The 25,469-nt window shown below is 44.6% G+C and overlaps 1 protein-coding gene across 4 annotated transcripts in view; it reads left to right on the top strand.

The window, feature by feature from the left end:
• LOC105560289 overlaps nucleotides 1-25,469 on the top strand; it is a 64,258-nt gene that overhangs the window by 30,706 nt on the left and 8,083 nt on the right. Inside the window, exons 4-13 of one of the 4 annotated variants that reach the window (XM_012009270.1) lie at nucleotides 5,590-5,846; nucleotides 6,947-7,345; nucleotides 9,705-9,958; nucleotides 10,679-10,790; nucleotides 14,502-14,656; nucleotides 15,670-15,754; nucleotides 16,495-16,676; nucleotides 16,782-17,053; nucleotides 18,212-18,370; nucleotides 25,227-25,403. In XM_012009270.1, the coding sequence (XP_011864660.1) occupies nucleotides 5,590-5,846; nucleotides 6,947-7,345; nucleotides 9,705-9,958; nucleotides 10,679-10,790; nucleotides 14,502-14,656; nucleotides 15,670-15,754; nucleotides 16,495-16,676; nucleotides 16,782-17,053; nucleotides 18,212-18,370; nucleotides 25,227-25,403 (2,052 nt within the window). The remainder of the gene's footprint in view (nucleotides 1-5,589; nucleotides 5,847-6,946; nucleotides 7,346-9,704; nucleotides 9,959-10,678; nucleotides 10,791-14,501; nucleotides 14,657-15,669; nucleotides 15,755-16,494; nucleotides 16,677-16,781; nucleotides 17,054-18,211; nucleotides 18,371-25,226; nucleotides 25,404-25,469) is intronic. The other 3 variants (XM_012009272.1, XM_012009271.1, XM_012009273.1) reach the window with 3 other exon arrangements.

The raw sequence follows: 25,469 nt of genomic DNA, 5'->3' as shown, positions 1-25,469 counted from the left end.
TGTGTGAGTACGATTTTATGTGCGAGAGAAGATACGGGGACACATAACGTGCTACACTGAATGAGATAATCGTCACATTTTCAGGGAATATTCCATTCATTTTGAGGACAAATGCAGATTTTAAGTCTTTCGAATTGTACCAAAGCGCGTTTTATACCGCGCCTTAATGGAAAAATACGTGTTGCAACATTGATTTAACACCGCCATATCTTTTTCCTTTTCCTTTCTTTGTTGCGATGGACGTCATATTTACTTGTAAATTTTTCACCGACTGAGGGCAGGTTGTTCCAACCTCTTGGTTAGTTAACTAATAGGTAAATCGTATGTATTTGCTTTTCCTTCAAATGAAAAAAGATAGACATAAAATAACTATTGGTCAGCTTCCAACCGAAGGGTTGGGAAAACCGACCCTGACACTTCGATACGCGATAAATACATATTTAATATTCAACTATTGCGCGCTGACTTTGTATGTCGAAACTGCTCTTCATGATTAATAATTTCTTTGTAATAATATTGAAATATTTTTTTTAACCGTTACCCTTGTCGCTCGTTGGACACACCCTCGGAAAGGATTTCTGTTACCGAGACAAAAATATTCCTGACGCATTTATATTTCTCGCAATCTCATTTAGTATCAAAATAAGACAATATCAAAATAAAATCACTAATTCTTGTTCTCCTCTGTCGAATTGAAAAAGATTGACTTACTATATTGAGACAAGAGTAACTTTGTGTATCCTTGCGTTTGGAATAAATTTTCCCCCCATCTTACAACGCACGAAGTTGGCACCTCGATATTCGACAAAAGACGATACTATCATTTTATTCTAGATTTTAGAATTTTTCATTTGAGATTAAATTATTCCTTTCTCTATAATAAATACGATTGGCGCTATATCGATCTTATCTTATGATACATTCAAGTGCAATAGCATTAGATCCGGAAATTTTTTCTATGGGTGCATCATTGGCCTTCCCTCTGCGTATATTTTATTGAATTCCGATCTAAATTCGTCGGCGAGTAATCTCCGACGCGGTCTGGCCTGAAAACGAGTTCGAATTCCCGCATTATGCATGCGTCGCGCAAAGTTCCTTCGGCGGGGGCGCAGGCGTTCGCGAGCGATGATTAAACGATTAAGCGATCTCCGGGGCGCTAATGTAATCCGCTAACGCGAGAGATCAGCGAACAAATTGCGTATTATACAGGAGGATCTCGGGCTTTTCCCCAAAACGGTAATTTCCGAAACGGGAGCAGCTTAGGCTGATGCAAATGTCTTAATGAGGGGCGATATTGCGCGCGTGTAGAGGCTCCCCCCCCCTCTCGCTTAAATCACTATCGACGGTGCCTGATGAGGGGATCGATCAACCCTCCCCCTCCCCTCCCGTTTCGTCATAATTCCAACGGATTTGTTCTCCGGACGTGATGCACGCATGATGCAACTTGACGCAACTTGACGCGCGCGGATTTATTGTACATTTGCATAGCCGCATAAACAGGTTTACGCTCGTTTATTAATATGTAATGCGTTTGATGCGCGCGACGTTATTCGAAAATTACGCGACGCGACCTCTCGCCCTCCTACGAATAATTTATTTATACGCCGTCTCCTCGCAATCTCTCGAGTTCCAGCGCGAACCGTCTTGATAGCGGAGTCGGGATTCTGTTGTGCGAGCGAAATTAAAGTTGAATATTAACCGTGGGTTGTAGACGAGGGGGATTATAAAATCTTTTTCACGAACGTGGAATGTTTCAACAATCTTTCTATATTGAAATTAACTGCTGTCGCGTTTCTTTTATTCCTTTTCCCTGGTCGCTGGTTCTCGGAAAATTATTAGATACTTATGTTACTCCAGTTTACTCGTTGCAGAAACCTACGCGCTTTCATTCCATTATTCGACCGGTGACGTAACTATTCATTACTTTTACACAATTCTACACTTATAATGACTCGTTGTTCCGTGCAAAAGGATTATTAAGAAACTCATTTTATTGTGTCAATCCCGGGAGCAAACAGTCTCCCGCTTTATTTTTACGAAGTTCTGTTTGCCCCAAACAGTCTATAGGTATATCGATCTTTCCTTCGTCGAACGAGAGACATTTTAATAACGACGTCTACGAAGACGAAGGCACTCGTCTAAACGAGAAATGTTCACAAAAACGGGTCGGATTACCTGACGGTAGGTAACCCCGGCAGGGCGGGAGTTCGGAGGCTGTAGAGAGCCCGGGCTCACCTTATTGGATCCCCGGGTTATCTTGGCCCAGTTTGAGAAATAATGCCACCCAGTCGAGCCTTCCCTTCGTTTGTTTGAGTTGTTTGACGAGGAAAAACGATATTCGCCGCCGCGAGCTCGCGCCGCCTCGCTCTGGCCCTGGGCGCGGACTCTCATCTTCCGCGCTCCCGTTCGCCAGGATGGAATTTATCGCGGACTCCCGCCGCGAAATTGCGCAACCGGATATCGAATTAATACACGAGCGTCGGAGATATAGATAAGCCGATTATTTGAACGGCCATTGTGTGTTATGTCATATTTCTCGCGCTCCGCTTCCGTTTTCCGTTAGGCCGAACGGCGTATTTGCGCACGGGAGACACGCTCTTTCTCGCTTGCATATTTTCATTCGACCGAGGGCTTGACGTAAAAGCCCCGGCGTGTTTTTGAACGCTCGCAATCGTCGTAACGGAGGGGGGGGTGGAAACCGCGGGAGAATGGTTTCGGGCAGTTTTATTTTCTTAAATAATATAAGTTTGATACTTTTATTTTACCATCCCTAAACTCCGATGCATGTAACGAAGGTGATTAATTAACGGAATTCATTCGTATATTCGCGGTAACTTTACACGTGCAATTCGCCACTGAACCTTGTTCGACTCCGTGCGAGACGGGACTTTTTTCGATGACGAAACATTCGATATTAATGAATCTTACGATTTTGCGACGAGATTGTCGCCGCGAATAATCATTTTTCCGAGCCTCGCCGTAAAGAAAAATGTTTCCCGTCAGGGCCTACGCACATACAAGTCCTAACGCCTGACGCACTCCTGTGTCAGCAGAGGAAAAAAAAGATATATTTCTTGACAGATTCCCGGCCTCCCCTGCCAAAATAATGACGCGTAGACGAAGATATATCGCGAGTAACGACAATGTGCTTCCCATGGCAGAGATATCTCTTGACGTAACTGCGCGGGATTCCGCACGCGTTTTCCACGCGACGAGCATCTCAAATAAATTCCAATATCACGTGCGAATGAAGTACATGAAAACCTCGGGAAAAAATACGGCTAATATTGAAAATAAATGTCAAAGATACATGCGTAATATATGTATACTTGAATAAGAATACCGAAAGGTATTTAAAAGATAGGAACAGATTTACAGAAGTAAAATCATTACTTCGTTGTTGCACTGATAAAAAAAATATTACTTTACTCAAGAAAATTATTCATTAGGTGGCTTTTAATAGCTTATCAGCTTAAATTAAAAAATAATAAACAAATTAAAACATGCATTTCTTTAATTTAAGTATTTACCGAGGGGGTAACCGCTGAGGGCATTGTAGTGTACAGATTTGCGACATTACTGGGCATTTCTTGGGCATTTTTGAGGCATTAGGCCTTGCTGCGGCATTATAAAGATAAAATAAGATAAGATTCTATAAAATGTTTACCAAGATATAAGTTTTGCAGCGAAGAAAATTGAATTTCGTATTTGACAAACACAATGATTTCATTTAATAAATAGTTTTCTGTATCTCATGAAATGTTTAGTTGAATGTAGAAAATGTAATGATTTAAATTAATTTACTTAATATAATACTTGAAATTTGATATTTAAATAGAATAAATATTGACTTCAGTAAGAAAAATAATTTTAATTAATTTTAAGTAAATCTATTTACTTAGTTCAAAAAAATGTTATTTTCGACGCAATTTTTTAAGTGAAAGATACTTTCTTGAGAGCGTTCTTTTTATTATCTGAGAGTTTTGAATAATTAATAACGTTATATAATGCTCCAGTAACGAGCGCGGAAATTTCAAACATGTTTGAATATGAATATACATATTTTCGGATATCCGAGTTAATCGTTTCAATATTTTAGCCAAACAGCAATCGTTAATATCGCGATTTGTACCGCCAATAAATAATCATCGTCACAATATGAATATATGAATGCATGAATGTAAATGCCCATAATTAATATAGCAATAATTATAATATTGAAATAGTGTCAATCACCTCGCTGCTGCGGATTAAGAAAAGAAGCGCTCATTACGCGATCGCGTGTATTATAGCTGGGTGAAAAGCCGGCGTGAAAAGCCGCGATCGCGGTATCGCGATAAATAATATTTCACCTTTTCGAAACGCGAGATTCCGATAAAGAGGCGGTTCATCGAAGCGGGGAAATACGCCGCGCCAGGAAGGAGATCGCCACAAAGGGCTCGGGTGCGCTATCACGACGATAGTGATAACGACCCGAGAGAGGATCCTACACGCTCTTTGACGATCCTCCCCGTTTCTCAACCGCGAAGAGGGTCATTCGGATCGCCCATAAAAGGATATTTCAAAGTTCTCCGCGCGAGGTATTGGATAAGACGGCGAGAATATTGAATTCTCCACGACCGAATGCCACTCTGGATACGTCCGAAATAACGTTTACCGGAGGCGATTTCCACCGGCGCCGCGGCAGTGGAAAGACGCAAAGGGACGTAATTTTACTTTTGACCGCCGAGCCTCATTCTCCCGGGACGTCGGTTCCGATGTGTCAAGACTGCAACGGCGCCTTTGACGAGCAAATCGAATCGACGTAGACGGTAAAGGGCCGCAACCGCGTCGTTGCACTCGCGCGCACTGAATTCGCCATCGTAAATTGCCAAGGATTGGCAGCCCGCCAAGGCAGATCTTTCCGTTACCGAAACAAGACTCGAATCGGATTTCTAATTTCCGTTTCAACCGTTTATTTCTCGGCCACCGCTTTCTTCGTGAAACGTCTGCAAATTCAGGACTTTAAGAAACAACTGTTTGAAATTGTCAGGTGGAAAAAAAAACATGTTACGTGCCAATACTAAAGATGTCACGTAAAATCGTCTATAATTAAACAACGCGTGAATAACATTTAATAATTCAATTACTATGAATTTTTAATAAAAGTTCCTGAAATAATACTCAATGCAACGTGTGCCTATATAAAAGTTAATTTAATATACAAAACCATATCTTTGTGATTAAATTTCTTTACTTTCTCGTGCAGAACTATTGTTAAAATGTATCAAGAACTCCAGAACTATGCGAAATCTATCCAGAACTCCATTAAAAAATTAGTTTTTACGAAAATGGGGGGCTGCGTGAAGTTAGCTCCCTATTTTAAAAAATTCATGGGCAGAACTATTTCTTAAACCCATCAAGAACTCTGGAACTATTGTAAATCTATAGGGAACTCGTAAAAAAAGTTAAATTTTTTAATAATGGGGGACTAACTTCACAGAGGTCCCTACACTCTATGACGGGCGTCTCGCCAATTCGATCACTGAGGCATGTGGTATATTTATCGCAATTGATTAACGCTTTCTTTTGTATGTTCCGCGGGAGCAGTCTCCGAGTTCGCCCAGGAGTTGGGCGCCGCGATGGAGAGCCACTCGGCGAACGTGCGACGTCTGGTCGACGAATTTCGCAGCCGTTCGGGCGACTCGAGGGTCGACGTCGGCGGTATGCGACGCGTCTGGGAAAGTCTGCTACGGCAGGTCGAGGCGGACGCGGCGTCTCACCTCGACCTGGCCGCGGTGCTGCAGCAGCAATTGTCGAGGCCCACCTTAGAGGCGAGCTTCCATCGTAAGCTGCAGTCCAGAAAGGTGAGAGCTCATCCCCCCGCGCGCGCGCGCGCCACGAATTCTGTTTTTTTTCCACGTCAATTTGTAAGTTTGTTCGCAAAGAACTTCGCGATGCTCCAAAGTAATTTCATTCGGTGACGCGACTCGTTGTGCGCTTACGATCTCTCCGTTTCCTCTTAAAGTCAACCAGTGGGTCGTCACTGAAAAACAATCAACAGCGATCTCGCAGTGGTACACTTTTATAACTGCGATCAGTGACTATCCACTGATGTCCATTTCTACTAACGCACTCTGGGAAAAGACAGTTAGCAACCCATTTTGGGGCCCACAATTAGTAATCGAATTAGTTGGATTATTCGTAACTCTAGTCTTCTACGAATTTTACCCCGCGTAACTAAAAATCGCAATTAGCTATTCTATCTATCCACAATTTTTTAATAAAACTAATCAATTCTCTCAATTAGTTCTGTCGATATTCAGTAACGGAAAGATATTTTTCACTTAAGAGGCACTAACCGAAACGTAAAGTTGCTTAACTAGAAAAAAAAACGGTCAAAAGTTGTCCCAGAGTAAAGTTACGAACAATCCAAGTAATTCGATTACTACTTGTGGGCTCCAAAATGGGCCGCTGTCTTCTTTTTCCCAGAGCAGATTAACTTTAATCCCGGTTTAACTCTTTACCTTTTCCCAATTGCCGAAGCTAGAAAAAGGCAGAAAGTAAGTTAAACCGAGATCAAAGTCGATCCGCGCCGGTAGAAACGGACACGATTGACTTGGAGAGAACACGAGCGTTTCGCCGCGACGATTAACGCCGGTATTGCCACCTCGCGCGATCGCAATTGCCATGGCAAACTATGAAAACACGCTTCGATCGGGGCTGCCGCTGCTTAGATATCGAGTCACGGGTGGCGACCGAGTTGGCGCCGCAATTGACGAACGCGGACGGTAAAGTTTCCCAAGCGACCCATTCGATTATTCGATTTGAGCGTTATGCATCTCGAATGGCATTTCAATTCGACCGGGAGACCGTCTGCTGACTGCTCCCGGGGTCGCGCGCCAACTCGCCCCGACCCCTCTTGCTCTCCGCGCGACCTATATACCGTGTCTTCGTGTTCCTGCAGATATTCGCCCATCGCGACGCTTACGAGCAGGTAGTTAGCAAGACGGAGGAGAAGTTGCAGCGCGCCCGATTGGATTACAAGCGCGCCTACGCGGCGTTGCTAACCAACGAGGCCGGCGGCGGCGCCGAGCAGGAGTTGAAGCGCGCTTACTTGGAGTCGCACAACGCCTATATCCTGCAGCTACGCGCCACGAACGCTATTACCGAGCGCTATCAGTTCCATTGTTTGCCGGGGCTGCTGGGCGAGATTGCGGAGGTCTACGAGGAACTTTGCGGGCTGGCCTGCAAATGCGTCGCCGGGATCTCGGAGGGGGCCGGCGAGCGATCCGGCGAACAGGCCAAGCGCTACCAGGTCGTGGCCAAGGAAGCGCAGGCGGTTGTACCGTCCAACGATCTACAGGTAACGCTGACGCGTCGACAAGAGTTAGGGCCTGAGCAGAATGGCTGTCTTGTACTGTTAAGGCTCGGTTTCACCAAACGTTTAATCTTAGTTTAGTTCATGTTTGTCTCATTCTAAAGTAACAGTTGGAAGGAGAGAAAGAACGAGTTGAGCTAAGCTTAAAGTTAAACAACGTTGGTGAAACCGGACCTAAGACGTAAGACAGTAACGTGCGTTACTTCAAAACGAAGACTTAAAATATAAAACATTGTCTTAAGGCTGTCTTAGGGCCAATTTCACAACGTCGATTAACTGTTAACCAGAGTTCAGTCAACCCCCTATATTTTTCTATCTCGTTCTCTAAGAAGAGACAGGGTCAATTAACCTTCGGTTAGCAGTTAACCGACGTTTGTGAAACTGGCCCTTGAAGGTATAAGACAGCCCATTCGACAGGCCCTTATCGAATCCGCGAGACACGACGCACGCTTCTCTTCCCTTCTTTCTCGCAGTGTCCCAGGCACTCCATTGCGATGAAAACGAAATATTGCCATCTCGCGGGAAGAAATAACGCGTGAAACTTGCCGCTACTTGTTGTTCAAGCAGCACCTACGGAACTTGCACATCGACGCTTGCGGGAAGACAAATTCCGAGTCGAATATCTTGGCCTCGGTATAATTTTTTAATTGCACTTGAAAAAGTTATAAATTTTCTCTCGAACATCTCAAAAGGTATTAGGCAAATAAAAAAATGTTTCGGACAACAGTTGTTTCTCGAAACCATACAACTTTTGTCTGAAACATTTCTGTTCGCTGTGCCTAGTTTTTGAGATACTTTACTGTCCAAGTTAAAATGCTTAAAATCGCTTAAATATAAGAATTGACTGTTGACAAGCTGGTCTTAGCGTGCAAGCAACCGGATTCGCTGCAACAACTTTATTCCTTCCTCTCGCGAGGCGAGATCCCTCGAGTCGCTCGGCGACATGACGGCGAGCAATACCGTGTCAATCTCGCGGCTCGATACGTCAATCGGGACCGATCGATCGCGCGCGGCAGATACGATGCCCCGACGACGATACGATTATACGAGTATTCCGGACATATTGATCACGCAAGCAGATAGACGTACCGGGCGCATATATCCAATTTCGGGGTGGCGAGGTGATCGCTGACGGCGGATTACAATCGTCGGTATTCGGAGAAGAGGGAGACGGAATGAAAACAGGGCCGGCCTGATTAAAGCCGGTTCATATTCGCTGTGCGGGGGCACGCGCGCCCGGGGATATTGGCCGCGCTCGCCGCGCGCACGTGTGTTTGCGCCCACGTGTGTGTATGTGTGTGTACGGCGAGTTAACTTGTTCGGCTGACCAAACACGCTGGTGTTCACTGATTTGTCCTCCTCGAATCCGTCGCTTCGCGCGCGGGCCCTCGTCGGAAATACCGATCTGTCACTTAACCCAGATTCGTCCGTCATCCTCCCGTGACATTCGCGCTCTTTTATTATATTTTTCGTGACGTTGATATTACACGGTGTATCTGCCGCCTATCCGGAGGAACGATGTGTCTTGCAGCACAAGGTGCTGCGGCTTTGTCTCTTTCCAAGGGGACAGTTAGAAAGAGACAAAGCTAACCCCTGTCAAGTTAGCCCCCATTATTAAAAAATTTAATTTTTTTAAGACTCCTCTATAGATTTACAATAGCTCCAGAGGTCTTGATGGGTTTGAGAAATAGTTCTGGCCATTTAGGGCATAAAAATGAACGTTGAAAATATGGGAGGCTAACTTCACGCAGCCCCCATTTAAAAGACAAGATTTTTTATTGGAGTCTGGACAGATTTCACGTAGTTCCAGAGTTCTTGATACGTTTTCGAAATAGTTTTGTCCGAAAAAGTACAAAAAGTCCAAGTCGAATAACCGAGAAATAAAGCTACTCGCTTTTAGTATTTTCGCCATAGCGTAAGATACAGAATTGGCCCCCTGATTTCAAAGACGTTGACCAATTTTTTTCTTCATCCATACACGAGAACGAAAAGTTTCCAACGTAAAATGTCGTCTTCTTTTGCAAATGTCCGGGTCAAATGCACGTCCCCGTCTTCTACGTTCGCGCCTCGAGAGATTTATTAATGCAGGAACGACGTACTTCCTTTCGGAGCATCGTCTCGCGGAGTTGAGGTTTTTAATTCGCGACCCCTGATATACGATTTGCGACGAAAAGAAATATTAAAGCCGGGGTAACACACGTCCCGCATAAATTTGCGATACCACGGTTACATTACATATGTATCGCGCGCTATATCATTCCACTTTTCAATTTATTCAGTCATTTCGCTCGCGGGTACGTTTCGCCCCGCCTTGTTTCTGCTTCATTTTCAACGATTGTTTAAGGCCCTGGCGCGAAATCTGTCCGCGAACGCGACGCCGCGGAAGCCGCCGCGACGCCTGTACGTCGCGCCGGCACCACCCGAGCAGATACCGATGGAGAGAATCAGTCAAATACCCACGCTCAGGGACGAACTGGTACCGACGGGCACCAGCACGCTCCCGCTGATGGAGGATCTCAAACGCGACTACGACGGCCTCAGCCAGGAAATAGGTCGTCTGCAGGACGCGCTGGACGCACTCGTGCGAATGCAACGCAAGTACGTCATTTTCTTTTCTTTTTATGCAACCGCGTATTTGCTCGACGAGCGTATCAGCCTGCCCTGAGGTAGTCCCCCTTTTTAACAAGTTGTCCGGCCAAGTTTTACATAGCCTACGACGTACGCGTCGCGGCAAAATTTTTATTATTCTAGAAATATAAAATATCGTGCGCCAAATGAGAGTTTATTCTCATGGGCGACATGAATTGTACACTTTTTATTTCACGTTGCAATTTAGCTATTGTGCGATGTCACTCAAAAAACTTTATATTAAATGGTAGGTTTTTGTTTTAAAATTTTTAGTTTTATGACATTTCGACGGCGCCGGTCGGCCGCCACGGCAGTCAGCGTGTTAATTGAAAAATATTGTACGTGTAAATTTGTGTTAGAGAAAAAAAAATAGATTTTATCTTTGCGAATTTCTCCCTTTCATTATTCATTCATCCGTAATTTATCACGCGACGCGACGTGAAACGTCTACAGAAAATATGTATGAATTTTATTGTTACTTGTGTCGATTTTTCATCAAGTATGCTTTCATTACCGTCTAAAAAGTTAATCGAGATTGCCCCGCGACTTTCGAACGTTCGTTACCTTCATCGCTATATTTTTCACCTGTTTCGGCCGGCGCGGTAGCTCGCATGGAAATCCGTCAGTTTTTTAATCTTTTAAGGGGAAAAACACGGGGGATGAGAGTTATTTTATCACTTCCCATTGCAGGAGCGCCGAGAGTAATCTTTACACCAAAGTAGCCGAGCTGCAGGAAGATATTTCTCTGAAGCGTCTCGACCTCGGCGTGGCGCAACTACGTCTAGCCGCGGTGCAGGCACAGGTATGCGACGTCCTTTGTCCTCCTTTAGCCACCGCCGTGTTACGCGCAAGTCGCACACTCATTATTTTATTCGTCCCTTATCCCGACACGCCGCATCTGCCACTTTATTCATCCGCGTGCGAATAGCGTAGGTACTCGGTTTTTATAATACGACACGCGCGTGTCAAAGCGCGACCCCGCAAGCTGTATCGTGCAATCGCGCGAATATTATGGAAAATTTTGCTTTTAGGGAATATAGCAATCCGGAACAGCAACGTGCGCGAAAAATATATATGTATATAAACACCAATGATGGTCAGGCTAGATCCGAGGGGGAAACCGCTGAGGGCATTGTGGTGTACAGATTTGCGGCATTACTAGGCATTTTGTGGGCATTAGGCCTTGCTGAGGCATTAAAAAGATAAAATGAGATAAAATCAGACAAAACAAGATAAATAAGATAAAATAAGATAATAAGATTAAGTAATGCCCACTGGGCATTAGTGGACATTGGTGTGTACAATATTTCGGTTAGCGGTTTCCCCCTCGATCTTAGCGAATTTGCCTTTGTTCAAACTTCGATCTGAGAAAATCTCATAATAGGGGACTTGCCTCTAATTATACTTGATATTATTTGAAAAAACTCTCATAAAATTCTTTGAAATGCCACTTTCAGGATAAAATTCTCTCCTAAGATCCAGCTTGACCGTTACGGTGTTTCTCTTGTCTGTGTGTTATTCACATGAGACGGTCTTATTTAATCACTTATTATCAATTAAAATATATATGTAGAAAACTGCTGGACGACTACACTCTAGGTGGGCGTGTCGCCAATTCGACTTGGTCGAACTTGGTTCGAAGTGTAGGGAAGTCCAGGTTCAAACCCTGGCTGAGGTAATATTTTTCGCAATAAATTTCTTCAATTAGAATTTCCCGGGCAAGCGTCGTCTAGCAATTCTCTACATTGCAGTTAATCATGTACCGGCGTCAAATAATTCTTTACGTTAAAATATATATGTTGCGGAGTAAGATTTCGGTTAACATCTAGGGTAGAGACCTATGTTAAATGCCTCTATGTTCACGACCTAAAATTGATCTATCTCTCGCGTTCTCCCCATTTCATCCAATTTGTCCGCGCGTGGCATCGAGCCTCATCTATGTGCAGTGTGGCTGCGCCAGTGAAGGGCTGCTCAATTGTTCGCGCGTTATTAACTTAAGGTGAAAATTGCGCCATCCAGAATTGACCAAAAAAAAAAAAAGAGGATCGTTGAGAATAGCGAAATCACCGGTAATCGAGCGCCTCCAAGTAACTAATTAATGTGATAATAATTGCAGACTGATGGCGGGGCGCGATCTCACGTTTGCAAAATAATTACGTTACTTCATACAGTTATAAATATCACCGAGCAAACCTACGTTCGTTAAAATATGTTGGCAAATTGGATTTATCTTTCCACGGGAAAATTCAATTTTGTTAATGCATTTCTGAAGTAGATTAAGTGCATATGACGGTGTAACTCGAAAAGGGGAGATAAATTTATTTCGTAAAAAGAAACATTGTTGTATAATCTGAAGAGGATTAAATTTAAAAGTGCGCCGGCTAAGGTAATTTTAGCGCGGGAGGGGAAAAATAGCGCGGGGCTGCGCCAACAGCTGTGAGCGAAGCGCGTTTGCGGACGCTCGGTCTGCCCGGCGCGAATTTGGAGGCGCGATCTCTCGATGCGTGCGTAACGTTGACAAATACGAGCGGCTCGTCCGCCGAAAAGTTTCCCCGAGTGGGAGGCTCGTCCGTGGCCATTCACTGGCGATTGGTCATTCACTGGTGCCGCTTTAGCCTAAACGCCGGATAAATACTGGCGCGCGCAATCGCGCGACATGCGCCCTCGCAACTGGGTCATCGGCGAGCACGAGCGTCTGAAAATCCATTTCTGGCCTCGTCGAGAGAGTCCGTCTATCCAGGTCAGGCGAGCAGGATCGTTGCCTGTCTGGCCGCGCGCCGCCGTTTTCACCATTGCCCGTCGTAATATCGAATCGTGGTCGCGTCCAGCCTAAACGATGGGGTGGACTACGTTACGCACGCGAGTCGTTAGTATTTTTTTCCTACCCCCCTGGTGAATTATCGTTCCTGACACGCTGGAGCGCGAGATGCCGCGGACGCCGCATGAGTCCAGTGGACTCGCTCGACGAATAGACCGCCCTGGTTGAAAAGTGCTTAACAGTGCTATGATTTTTACCAATATTATAGCGTATCGCGCTGGCTGTGACAACGCTTCGTATCGATATCGCTGCTCATCGATCGGTTCGTTTTATTCTCAAGACTGCGTCTACGTGACTCTAATCTGGTCTTACGTTTAATCGTGTAATATTAACAACTTAAACAAAATTGAAAAATGTACATTAATGCATTAATCAAGTTTGCATAACGATTACACGAACGTGGGGGACGCTGTGTTGTTAGACGGATAAGGAGTTGTTCATTGTGAAGTCGCGCACAAAGAGGCTAATGTTGCGACAGTGAACAATGGCCGAGTATATTCTCAATGACCACTGGGGATCAATGAAAGTTGACATGCACGTATTGTCAATGAGTCATGTATACTCCCGCGGTTGCAAACGGACGGTATCTCCATGGAAACATTGCAACCAGGGCGGTGTATCGACGGATTTTCAGGCTAACGTGTTGCTAAGCGCGACAGATATCGCGACGGGGATGAAATTCTTAATCGTAGGAGGAGCAAACCTTATCCCCCGCATCCCCCGTGGAAACTACGAAAGTGCAGTATAATTGCCGCTCAAGGGTCCGTAGAGGGAAACGCGCTTATGGTTTAGAAATTTTTTTTTTTTTTAGGCTCGGGAGTAACCGCTGCTCGCGAGACTTGTATGCAGCGACTGTCGGTTTCACTTGATTCGAGCGAGGTTGAAAATACCGGGGATCTCGAATCGACCGAGTGAAACTCACGCGGTCTCGATCGTTATCGTCCGCAAGACGGCATGTGTAATCATGTGTAATGTGATGTAATAACGGCGGAGGAGTCGCTGAGATGACGCTCCCCACGTGGATGTAGATTAAACTCATTCCGAGTCACGTGTCCGTAGGGCTCCTCGTTCCCATTCATAGGGACCGCATGAACACGCGAATTGACACGCGGAGAGGCGCGCGGCCGTGATCGTCTTTTGGGGGCGATTCCGTACGTAACGGCAATGGCCTCCTCGCTCGCTCGCGACGCGTAAACTCACGCAGAATATCGTAAATCGTCCCTGCATACGGATTCGTTAATCTGGAAATCTCGCGTGGCGCAGCATTTTATTTGCGGTTATTCGATTCCCAGCATTAATTATTCTGATAATCGAGCCTCGAGATAAAATGCTGTCGGGATCTAATTTAACGAGGTTAAATAAAAAAAAAGTTCAGTTTTGCATACCTTGGACACTAATCCTCTCTTACTTTCGAAACTTTAATTATTCAAGATTGCATTTGAGACTTTATATTCGCAAAAGTAAGAAGAACGTGCCTCGATATTGGAAAAGCATCGTACACTTCGCGAAAATAATGAAATGATAAACCTTTCTGGGTTGATTGCTACAAGAGCAATCGCGGATATATGTTATATGCGTGTCGAACATATCGTGTTAAATAGTAATGAAATTATCGAGCCACTGAATTATCGAGCATATTATATCGATAAAAAATATGGGAGAGTACATGCATTTTCTATAAATTGCCTATAACAGAAAGAACTTTTCGGGGGCGGGGAGGCTGGGCAACCGGACGGAGTGGCCAGTCGGAAGATGTCGAACGGTTCGACCGGAAGTCCCAAATTGAAGTGGCTGAAGGCGTTCAAGAGCCTAAAGACCAGCTCGCCCACAACGCCGCCGCTGTCCGACAAGTGAGCTACTTATTTCCTTTTCGCTAATACCAATTTCCACCACGTGCATGCCGCGAAAAAAAAAACTCCCCCCCCCGACAAAGTTTCCGACGCGACGGAGATGGTTTTCCACACCGGGCGACGCCGGGAACTATATTTGCCCCCTCTCTATATGTACTCTTCGGTGCGAGTCCCGGAAATGAAAGAGGATCACTTTTGCCTTTCGCGTAAATCCGACGTTGATTGTCTCCATCCGTGTTTCTCTTTGCTGAACTTTGTTTCGCGACGCTCAGTAGAAAATAGCGCAGCTGGATGCATTCGTGGGATGCGCAAATTGAAACGCGTGTAAGATAACGCCGAGAGAAGAAATAGAGACGGTTGTGCAAGTCGAAATTCCATCTCGAAGGGATGTGCCACTTAAGATCATGCACTCCGATCTTTCTTCTTCGCTCGTACGCATCGTATATTTAATACGAAAAGAGAAAGGAAACTGTTTTGCGAATCCTACGTGACGTGTGCATGAAGAAATGGAATAACGAATGCTCTTCAAGGATTAGACATATCGCTTTATCGTGATGTAGATAGTTCGACTCAAGTTCAAACGTTACCTTCACGCCCGTTATTTTTAATAAGGAGTTAGAAGTTTTCTCTCGAATTTCTAGAATGTTAAAATAGGAATGTAGTCGCCGTAGCGCTCTTACTCGATATCGATGTGTTAACTGAATTAAATGCGAAAGTTCTGCAAGGAAAGCGAGGGGGGGAAAGGGTGTTTGTATTTCGCAGACAATTCATTCGTCAAACATTTCGCTTGCAATGGAAACACCGGAAACATCTCGGAAAACAGACCGGCGCGGAGCAAATAGAGTTTTTCTTGTTGCACCTTCGCATACACCCATAGAGCGACCTGTTGTCAAAGTCAATTTTCAAGACGAGACGTTCGAGTTAATATATGCTTTTACTTCCGTGTGCTTTTGTAAGTTTCCCAATTAGGGGAACCATAGACGTTAGACGAAAGGGACTTTGAATAACCGTAGATACTGTTTTGCGAATGCTCGACTAATAAAGAGGAAAGCAGGCAACCATGTACCATGCAGTCTCCACCGTCGTCGCCATGTCCAGGTAAGTTGCCAGATTGTTCGTCAACAGTTGACACTTGCGATTGCACTTCTGACATTTGGCGATGGATATTACTTGAAACGTTAAACACAAAGTTTTTACTACTTAACACCGGAGAGAGAGAGGAGAGCTGATTCTTTTCTTATTACTTATTCTTACATACTAACGGACCGCACTGAGATCCTCATATGTTTTAACAGAGTTTCTTTTATGTTCTTTGTTAACCCTTTGAAGCATACATTTTTCTATTGAACCAGTTTTTGTGAAACTTTGTACACAAGGGTATCTGGGGTCGCCGATTACGAATCCGTAATCAGAGTTTCATAATTCAAAATAGCGGGTTCAGGATGGCGGAATTCAATACCTAAAGGAATAACATCGTTCAACTGTAATTCAACTATGCTAAGAAACATCATTGATATATTATTAGGACCCATGAGATCTAAATTCCAGTTGAAAATTCTTATAGAATATAAAAGAAATAACGTGCGCGAAATGGCGGAGGCAAAATTGAAATCTGATCATTTCTTAGAATTTACTCATTCTTGGCACCACCTCGGGCACCACGCAGAGCTAACGACGCAATACCGTAATCAAACGAAAATGCTGAAAAAGTGAGCTACCACCATGCTTCAAAGGGCTAATCAATGAAAAGAGAAAAGTGCTGCATCATACGCGATATCGCTATATTAACCCTTTCATGACCGAGTTATTTTTCTGTTTATTATCATTATTTTTTTAAGTGGGACATTAGCATCCCAAGGAACCAGACAGCCAAAGAGCGTAAGCGTGGGACTTGGTCCAGTGGTCCCAGTGGTCACGAAAGGGTTGACGTTACTCTCGGATTTAATTCTCGCGGACAAGATGCATACGATTTCCAATTTAATTTAACGCACTCTTCCCGCAAGAGCACGTGTGACGAACGGTAATAACCGCACGATCGCAACGCAAGAGAGCACGCGGCACGCCGAGCCTATTTTCGCGAGAGAACCCGTGGTGCCCGTGAACAGGGGTGTGATTGCTTTCGCAGGAAGAGCCTCGAGTCCGAGGGCGGGCACACCTGGCGCGAGTACACGTACCGCAAGATCACGCCGTGCGACGCGTGCGGTCAGGTGCTGCGCGGCCACAGCCGCCAGGGCGTCCGGTGCCGCGGCTGCAAGGCGAACGCGCACACGGACTGCATCAACATGGTGCAGCCGGTTCTGTGCCCGAGCCTGGCGCCGAAGAAGGGCGGCGGTATACCGCTTCTGCGGCGGCAAAAGACGCAGGTGGCCGACGAGGTGCCGGCGTCGTCCGAGCACAGTGAGTACCCACCAAGTCAGATCCCACGCGCGCGAAACCCACGCCGCGACGCGTTCTTCCTCCCGCCTCGCCACGCCTTTCACCCCGCCATCAGCGACAGCTCTCTCATTGTCGAGGACGCTTTGTCGATGAACGAGGGGAACCGGTCGATTTCTCGATAAGCCCGTTTATCTCTCGCCGATTGGATCGAAGATCTTTCCTCTTTCCCCCCTTTTCCTGTTCCGCCGGGAGAACGTCGGGTTTCCCTTCATGCATGACGCGTTAGTTAGACTCGAAGGTACAGCCAACGCCGAGAGGATTTTTTTTTTCGCAATTTCTCTCTGTCGTGTTGTGCGTGTGGCGACGAGTGAATGGATTCGAAAGAAAGAACAGTGGAGCTCGAGAAATGAAAGTCATTACAATGAATCGAACGAAACTTGCCTCCATGCACTGGAGAATTTACTTATCGAGTAATTCGACAGAATATGAATTAGATTTTTAATCTAAGAATTGTTCAATGTTCTCGGAACTTGTCCTACAATTCCATTCATTCGCAGAGATTGTGTATAACTGTTGCATATTAAAAAGTAGTGAGAGAGTAAAATGCTCGCCTGCGGGGTTGGATTCGATACGAAACTCAGTAATCCTTGTCGACTAAAGTCTGTTTATCTTGACAAAAATTTCACTGGACAACACTTGTTCTCAAGATTTTATCACACTGAAAAAAAAGTCTGATAGGTTCAACCGGTCGTCCGTTAGAAAATGGACGAATCAGAATTTCTTTCAGACGACTGGTTGAATCTATCAGATTATTTTTATTCAGTGCACGAACGCGTCAAGTAATGTGAATTAAGATTCTGCTAAAGTTGAACTATTTGAGAAAGGGGACTCGTTATTTCCCGACGGAGCATCTCTCTGCACTACGACTTAACTCGCGAATTCGTTCGTTCGTTGCTGTTGCCAAAGCCGCTGTGTCGTTTATCGCGCGCCATCTCTTATCATTTGTCAACGCCAAAACAAAGAAAAGCGAAAAAAGGGAAGAAGAAGACAGATCAATGTGAGAAAAATGGAGCGCTTGGCTCTAGCGCGCGCGTGCGAGCGCGCGATTCGAAAAACCACTCGAAACAGTCCGTCCGGTGCGCTTTTGCATTGCTGTGTCTCTTTATCCCGTGTGGGCAGACGTGGACGCCATATACCAGGTGCTGAAGCAGGCAGGCGAGATCCGTGGAAACTCGACAAACTCACCACCTACGCCTCCCACAGCAGAACACCCCCCCTCCGGTGCAGCACCTTCGTCAGCGAGGGCCTCCTCCCATCCCTGTTCCTCGTCCACCTCTGGTAAGGCGCACCACCAAGAATTCCTGCCGACCTTGGAACGTACGTCGGCACCCCGAAAATTTTCCCACGTACAGTGGCGGATTGCGTGCACGACATTCGCCCGGGGTCTCTCTCGTGGCGAGGAGAACGTCCCAGAATTTCGTTACCGGGACTCTATTCATCTTACACCGTGGTTAAACCGGGGAATTTTATCAATCTTTGTTACAAGTACACGAGATACTGTTCTCTTTCCCTCCCCGAGCTTCTTATTGCGTGATAATGAATAAGAGGCTCGGGGGGGCTGGAATTCTTAGCGGCGTATCTCGCGCTCCGAGCACTGTAATCCGTCACTGGCAAAAATTCGTACAATTCAATATGCAAAGCGCTGCGGTCCAATTTTGACTATCGATACGCTTGTAATGCCGAAACACGTCCAAGTTATTGGAGCACACATATCTCTCTGTCGACGTAGTACTGGAGCATTTCTCGAATGTGTATCTTACGTTGTCTAATCTAATTGTAAGTTCGTATCGGTATTTAATAATTAATTTCCCGTATGTAGCCCCGCGTGCACCTTTCCCTAATTTTTATTTTAACTCTGTAAACCGAATAGTCTTCCTTATGCCGTGAAAGAGAGACAAGTAACGTTTAAGTTATCATTTTTATTCTCCTCACTGTCGTAGTTACTCAGAAAAGAAGATAGGAATATAAACTCAATTCGATGAGAGTCGAAGAGGGAAATGATAGAAATCGTCAAATTCACGTCGTAGCTCCTACCTTTTGTCGAAGCGAAACGACACCACAAATTCACTACCTTCGCGACAATGCCCTCTCATATTCTTATCTTCTCGACTACTAGCTAAGTTGCTGTTACGCAAACGAATTTATGTATTATTTCTTTTCGAGCACGTGTATATGTGTGTGCGTGTTTAATGTCACCCGTGCTCCAGTACTGTCAGTTCCAAGGTCCGAAGTCATTCTGTGTGTTTATGTAAAGCCGCTCGTCTTCTTCAGGGACATGACTCGTAAAAATTCGTAATCTATCGATTCTTTAAATGTGTACACACTCCTTTCTTCTTCTTCTCCTTCTTCTAGCACCTGTATTTCTTTTTCTACTGCCGCTTCTCTCCCCCCACTATTCTGTATTCTGCTTGTCATTAGAATTAATTCGTATGGTTTTTAGAGGTAAAAGCGCCCGACATCATTGTATTGTTTAGCGCCCCGTTATTACGTTACATCGAGACGATTATCTACAGCGATACGGCGTTACGTTTATTATGTTTGTCACATCCAGGACGATAAATGCCATCTGCCCAATCGCACGTTCTACCTTCCATCTGTTTCGGTTACTATCGTTATTTTACGGTAACTTTTATTGTAGATTGTAGATATGCTAATATACTTGGCGATTTCTCACACGATTTTAACCAAATATTTCACGATCTTTAAGACATTACACGATCGCTAATGACCTCACGAATGAAATATGTGAACGACTGATCGGACGAGCAGATAATTCTGTTTTCATTTTTCTAACGACAAAACCGGGGTGCTCTACTATCCTCGCGTCTCAAACGTGATCGATATTGAAGGAGCTCTCGTCGAGTCGCAGGAATCACGACGATAAATCAAAGAGGATTTTGGCGCTTTTTTTTAGGGCTGACTTTGTCGTCGCGGGTGTCTCCTCGACGACGAGAGAAATATTTTATCGCTTCTCGCCCTCTTGACTTTTATCTCGCGCTTATCACGGCTTATCAAGCTCTCCCGTCCCAAATCACTCTTCATTAGCTTTCTGTCATATGTCCGACCGAATATCTACTATAATAATAATAATAACGGCTGATGATGATGACGACGGCCATTAGTAACCGTGATAATTAATTTAGAGACATTAATTGTAACAATCGCACAAGTAGACATTAATACATAATCACGGTATTAGTAGCCATAATAGCGATTAAGTTAGGCCATTATTATGTTTAGGACTCTTTTTCCATCGTTTGAGTATTGTGCTTCCGTCCCCCCCCCCCCCCTTTGTTCTTTTTCGTACGTAATCGCGCATCTCTCTACTACAACAGTAGACACTCGCGAGACGAAACTGTGATACCATATAGTACAGAACATTGCTACACGAGAACAAAATAAAGTAACCGCCATAACGGAGGATAACACGAGGAGCGACTAATGAGGCCAGAGCACCGCCGACTAACCCACCCCGAGGAACATCAGTAACATCGGGATTTCCAGCCTGCGCTAGCCTAACGCGAACTCATTAACGGCAACTTGTGCGAGTGTGACGATTTCCGATTTTGAAACCCTTTCGACGATCTCGAGACCGAGAGACCGACCGCCGGAGGAGATCGGGATGATCGCCGTTCGAGTGACCGTTGTTGAAATTTCTTGATTGACCAGGACGCGGCAGCGGCGGATCCACCTCCGGCACGCGGCCCTTCGGACAGCCCCTGGTGCTCATGTCGCAGGACTCGCCGCCCTCGACCTCGGCCTCGCTCAGGACACCCGAGATGGAAGTGCAGGCACAACGCGGCGCTAATAAGAAACGATGACGGTGCGTCGCGTCGCGTCGCGTTCACGAGCGCATCCCTCGGGCACGGTGGAGCCTTTCTCTGGAAAGATCCATCTCGAGGACAACGCGGCGTCGCCGGTCCCGTCGTTCTTCCTTCCGCTCGCGAATTATCGATTTTATTTATCCGTTTGTGCGACCCGTCCCGTCCTACTCCCTTTCTCGTCCCCGCTCCCCCGATTTTCTTCCCACCACTCCGTACGAGCGCGTATATTTGGTGGACATTCTTGGATAGCCGTCGGACATCTAGATATATCCTTCCCCCTTCCCCTGGCAACCCCCGGAATTTTAAATGTTCGTTAACTGCACGGAGAGAATTTTCTCTTAACATTCATTCTGAAAATCGTGGGACAACGCCGCATTTTCAAGAACTTTATAAGAGACTTGTGAGATTAGAGCTTAGGACGATTATTTTACTACACTGACAAAATTTTTTTTTGTTTTTACTGAAGTAAATATTTACTCTACTTAAATAAAAATATCAAATTGCAAGTAAATCTATGTATTATATTAAGTAGATTAATTTAAATCGTTGCATTTTCTACATTCAAATAAAGATTTCGTGAGACATAAAATACTATTTATTAAATGAAATAATTATTTTTCTTAAAGAAATCCAATTTTCTTTGCTGTGAAAATTACATTTTAGTAAACATTTTGTAGAATTAAAATGAAATTTTTTAAATTTAAAATTATCCACGCTTTGATATTTAATAAATACTTAAATTAAAGAACTGCATTGTTTAATTCGTTTATTATTTCTTAAATTTAAGTTAATAAGCTATTAGGAGCCACCTAATAAATAATTTTCTTGAGTAAAGTAATATTTTTTTGGGTTAAGATATTTTTCTTATCAGTGTAGTGAAATGTATAGTAAAATTTCAAAAAACTCTCATAAAATTCTCTGTCATTAATAGCAAAATTTCAAACAACTCATACAGTTGTTCAAAATGCCACGTTGTCGCACGATTGCGTGATTTTCAGGGTGAATTTTAAGGGGAGATTCTCTCCCCGTGCGTCGTTGTTCGTCACACGAGGGGACGGAATGCGCGAAGAGGACGAAAACGAGTATGGATACGATTACATTTGTCGTACAATTTTTTAAGCGTGTTTGGCTACTCGACAACTTTTCTATCCCGCAGCCAGTCAACGTGCTTGAAAAATTTGTCGTACCTACGGCAAATGTAATGCCAGGCCTGTTTCGTGTTACGTCTGCGGTTATGTAATAGCGCGTATGTTATGCAATAATATTTTTACCCTTTGGATCCATATCCTTCATCTCTTTTGAATTGTTCCCTTCAGGCTTCAACGTCGCTTAACTTTAATACATCATTTGTCTCTTTCTGAGGCAACAGTTGGAAAGAGACAAAGGATAAATTAAACCAAGCTTCAAGTTAAGCGACACCGTTGAAACCGGGCGTTCGAAAGAGACAATGGATATTAAAAGTTACCCGCGCGACGGTTGGGGCAATCGACCCTGAAACGTTAAAAGATCTGGATGATCGCGGAGTGTCTGAGAGGGTCTATCCAATATTTCGTCTACCAAAACGTCCGCGTTGCACGGAACAATGTCGTCTCTACCCGTTGATTCTACCATAAACTCGGCTACGGTTTCGTGACGCTCGAGGAGACACGTATCTCGCGCTCGTTGATTAATAGCCGCTAATGGAACGGCCACGGAGACGGCGAATGTCGGACAGATGCGCAAACGTGGGTGTCGATTCCCCGCCGAGTGTATCGATCCGGTTTGTGCGCAAGGCCGGCTATATATTATATCAGCGACGATCGAAAAGCAGGCTCCTCACGCGATCGAGCGCATCGCGAATAATGCATGCGATCGTCGGAAATTTATTTCCCCCGTGATAATTAGCTGGCTGCACGAAGAGGAGGAAGCGCACGACGGGAAGGACGTTCCAGATTACGCCGCAGAAAGTGCCGCAGGACCCACGCATTGGGCAGACGAGAGGAGCGCAAACACGTGCTTTTAATTTAAACCCCGGCTCGTCCGACGTCACGGAGTGTCTTCGTCTATTTATTTATCGTTAACCCGTGCTGACACCGCAACCATCGTTTTGCAACGAGTGCCTAGGATTGTTTGACGATCGGACAACGGTAGGAAGAAAAAGCGTCGTTTCGAACCGAAGAGTAAATCGAATGGAAGCTCCACTGATTCCTTCGAAATGCCAACGATTTCGAAAAGAATACACGTGCACGCTGTAGCAGAGGACGAGAGAGAATTTATCCGCGGAAGGATATTCGGATTTTAAAATTCGAACAAGTGAGGAATTCTTCGAGAATTCTGTGCCCGTCACACGAGAGTCTTGTAAACTTTATTAATTTTTCAAATTTAAATTTCAAGTCGCAAAAATTATGAAATTATATTATATTTTCTATTATTAATTTTTGTGGATTGGCAATTTGTCATTTTCCGAATCGATTTAGTTAAGACTCGTTTCGTGAACCTTTGGTTCTCGTTATTTTTAACGTGATTTAAAAATTCGACTTGGAGAAAAAAATTTTATTGCAGGAGAAAGAAAATGTTGCTCTCGACGGAAAAGTCTTTTTCAGAGATACGTTTCGACGCTCGCAGACGTTGACTTTAACAAATATCAAATCGCAAAAGCGGATTTATCGCTCGAGCGTACGGAAAAGCAATCGCAGTTCGCGGCTCGTTACGTACGTATGTAAATACCACCTGCGGAAGACAATTTGCGCTTTGCTGTCGATTTAAATGTCGACGTAACGCGGCCGCTATCGCTTTTCACGCTGATAGCGAACGAGGCTATTTTATCGGTTCTGTGTGCGGGGCTCTCTTTATTATCGCGGACGGGATTTGTCCCGCGTTGATTTCAATTCGCAATACGTGGCCGTTAGGTCGCCCGTTTTCTCCGTCGTTTATTTGTTTTCGGAGAGCGCGCACGGGTGTTTAAAAGTGATGATAATCTCAGGACGGGTGAACGGCATGGAAAATGCCGCGTTATAACGTTTTAAAAGCGCGCTTTTATCGGCGGCGGAGCGATGGAGGTAAATATTTAACGGTAAGCTCGGAGAAAGAGAGCGAGAGAGAGAGAAGAGAGACGTCGAAACGCCTTTATGCCTTAAGGGGATCCTAAGTCATCTGTTTTACCGACACATTCGAATATAGTTTTTGCGCTGGTAAATCTTTTTCTTAGCTTTTATGCACAAAATAATGCCAGGATAAGTTGCGAACCGCATAGCAGAACATTTTTCATACATATTGGTATTTAAAGTTTTCAATTTTTTTAATCGCGAATAATTTGAAATTGGCTTTATAAAATTACCTAATTCTTACACACGATTATAGCGCGCATAAAAACAGCGCTCATTTTTATCGCTGCGGCAGACTCGTCGGTCGAATCTTCGTGCACCCGAGTGTTGCAGTGTTCCTTATTACAATTTATCGCCGTGCGCAACACCTGTATCGTCGAAATGCGCGATTAGGAGAAGAAGAAGAATTGATCCCCCATATTGTATACTGTCGTTTAGAATAATAGGACGGGCTTGTTTTGCCGAGAAATATTATCTTACGCGCGCGCAACCGAGACTATATTATCTGCGAATTTTTCCCCGACGAGAGCACACTGTAAATATTGTAAATAAAAAGTCTTTATTTTCCGCACTTTCGGTACTTTCCATATTTCGCCCGCGAGTCGTGTCCCGTTTTATAATTGTGCTGCTTGTGAGCTTTTTTTATTTCAGTGTTGAAAATTTACGAATTTACGTTAAGCGATTAGTGCATTCGTAAAGAATCGGCTGTCCTGCTTGTACGTGCAGCCGGTAATTTCCATATTCGACGCTGACGATCGATTATTTCCTTCGAGACAGATGCGTCTCACTTGCGATTTGCCGAATCTCACTCGCGAAAATGGGATTATCAATCGCTCGACTAATTGCAGAGAACTGGTTAATTCCGTAACTTTTTTTACATTAAAAAGTTTTTCAATTACAAATTCTAGAGAAATTCTATAAAAAGAAATTAAAACCAACGTCTGACAATCAATTTTACAATTAAATCCACGATAGGCGGTTTAATTATTTAAAACGTGACTGATGCATCTACGAAAAAAAGATACCGCCACTAACGTTCCGTCAACAAACTCGCGCCTTATTAAACGGACTTGATCTTCGTTCCGCAAGAAGGCAGTCGTCGATTTAGACCCTTTCAGAGAATTCTCTCGCGATCGTGCCCAATTTTCGACGTCAGCGTGGAAAATGCGACTTCCCAATTGTGGCTAACACGTATCTAACCGATAATTATGAAAAACAAAAACCAAGCACCGCACAGTCCGCAACGTAGACGCGAGAGGCTGAACCTGCGGATGAAGAGTCTGAGTCTGGACTCGCCGGAAGGAAGCGCCCACGTGCGGCATCGTCCGCGGGATTATTACGCCGCGGGTCCACGGGAAACCACGCCGCCCCGACATTCTGACAGCGGCAGTATCAACAGGCTGTGTGAGTAACCGCAATAATAATAATAATAACGTAACGCATGACGTTACAGTTAATGCGCGGCGAAAC

This window comes from Vollenhovia emeryi, unplaced genomic scaffold (genome assembly GCF_000949405.1).
Source record: "Vollenhovia emeryi isolate VEMERY1.0 unplaced genomic scaffold, V.emery_V1.0 DF939234.1, whole genome shotgun sequence".
NCBI classification, from domain to species: domain Eukaryota; kingdom Metazoa; phylum Arthropoda; class Insecta; order Hymenoptera; family Formicidae; genus Vollenhovia; species Vollenhovia emeryi.
The sequence above is the reverse complement of the archived record's forward strand: the minus strand, read 5'-3'. Positions and strand labels throughout refer to the sequence as shown.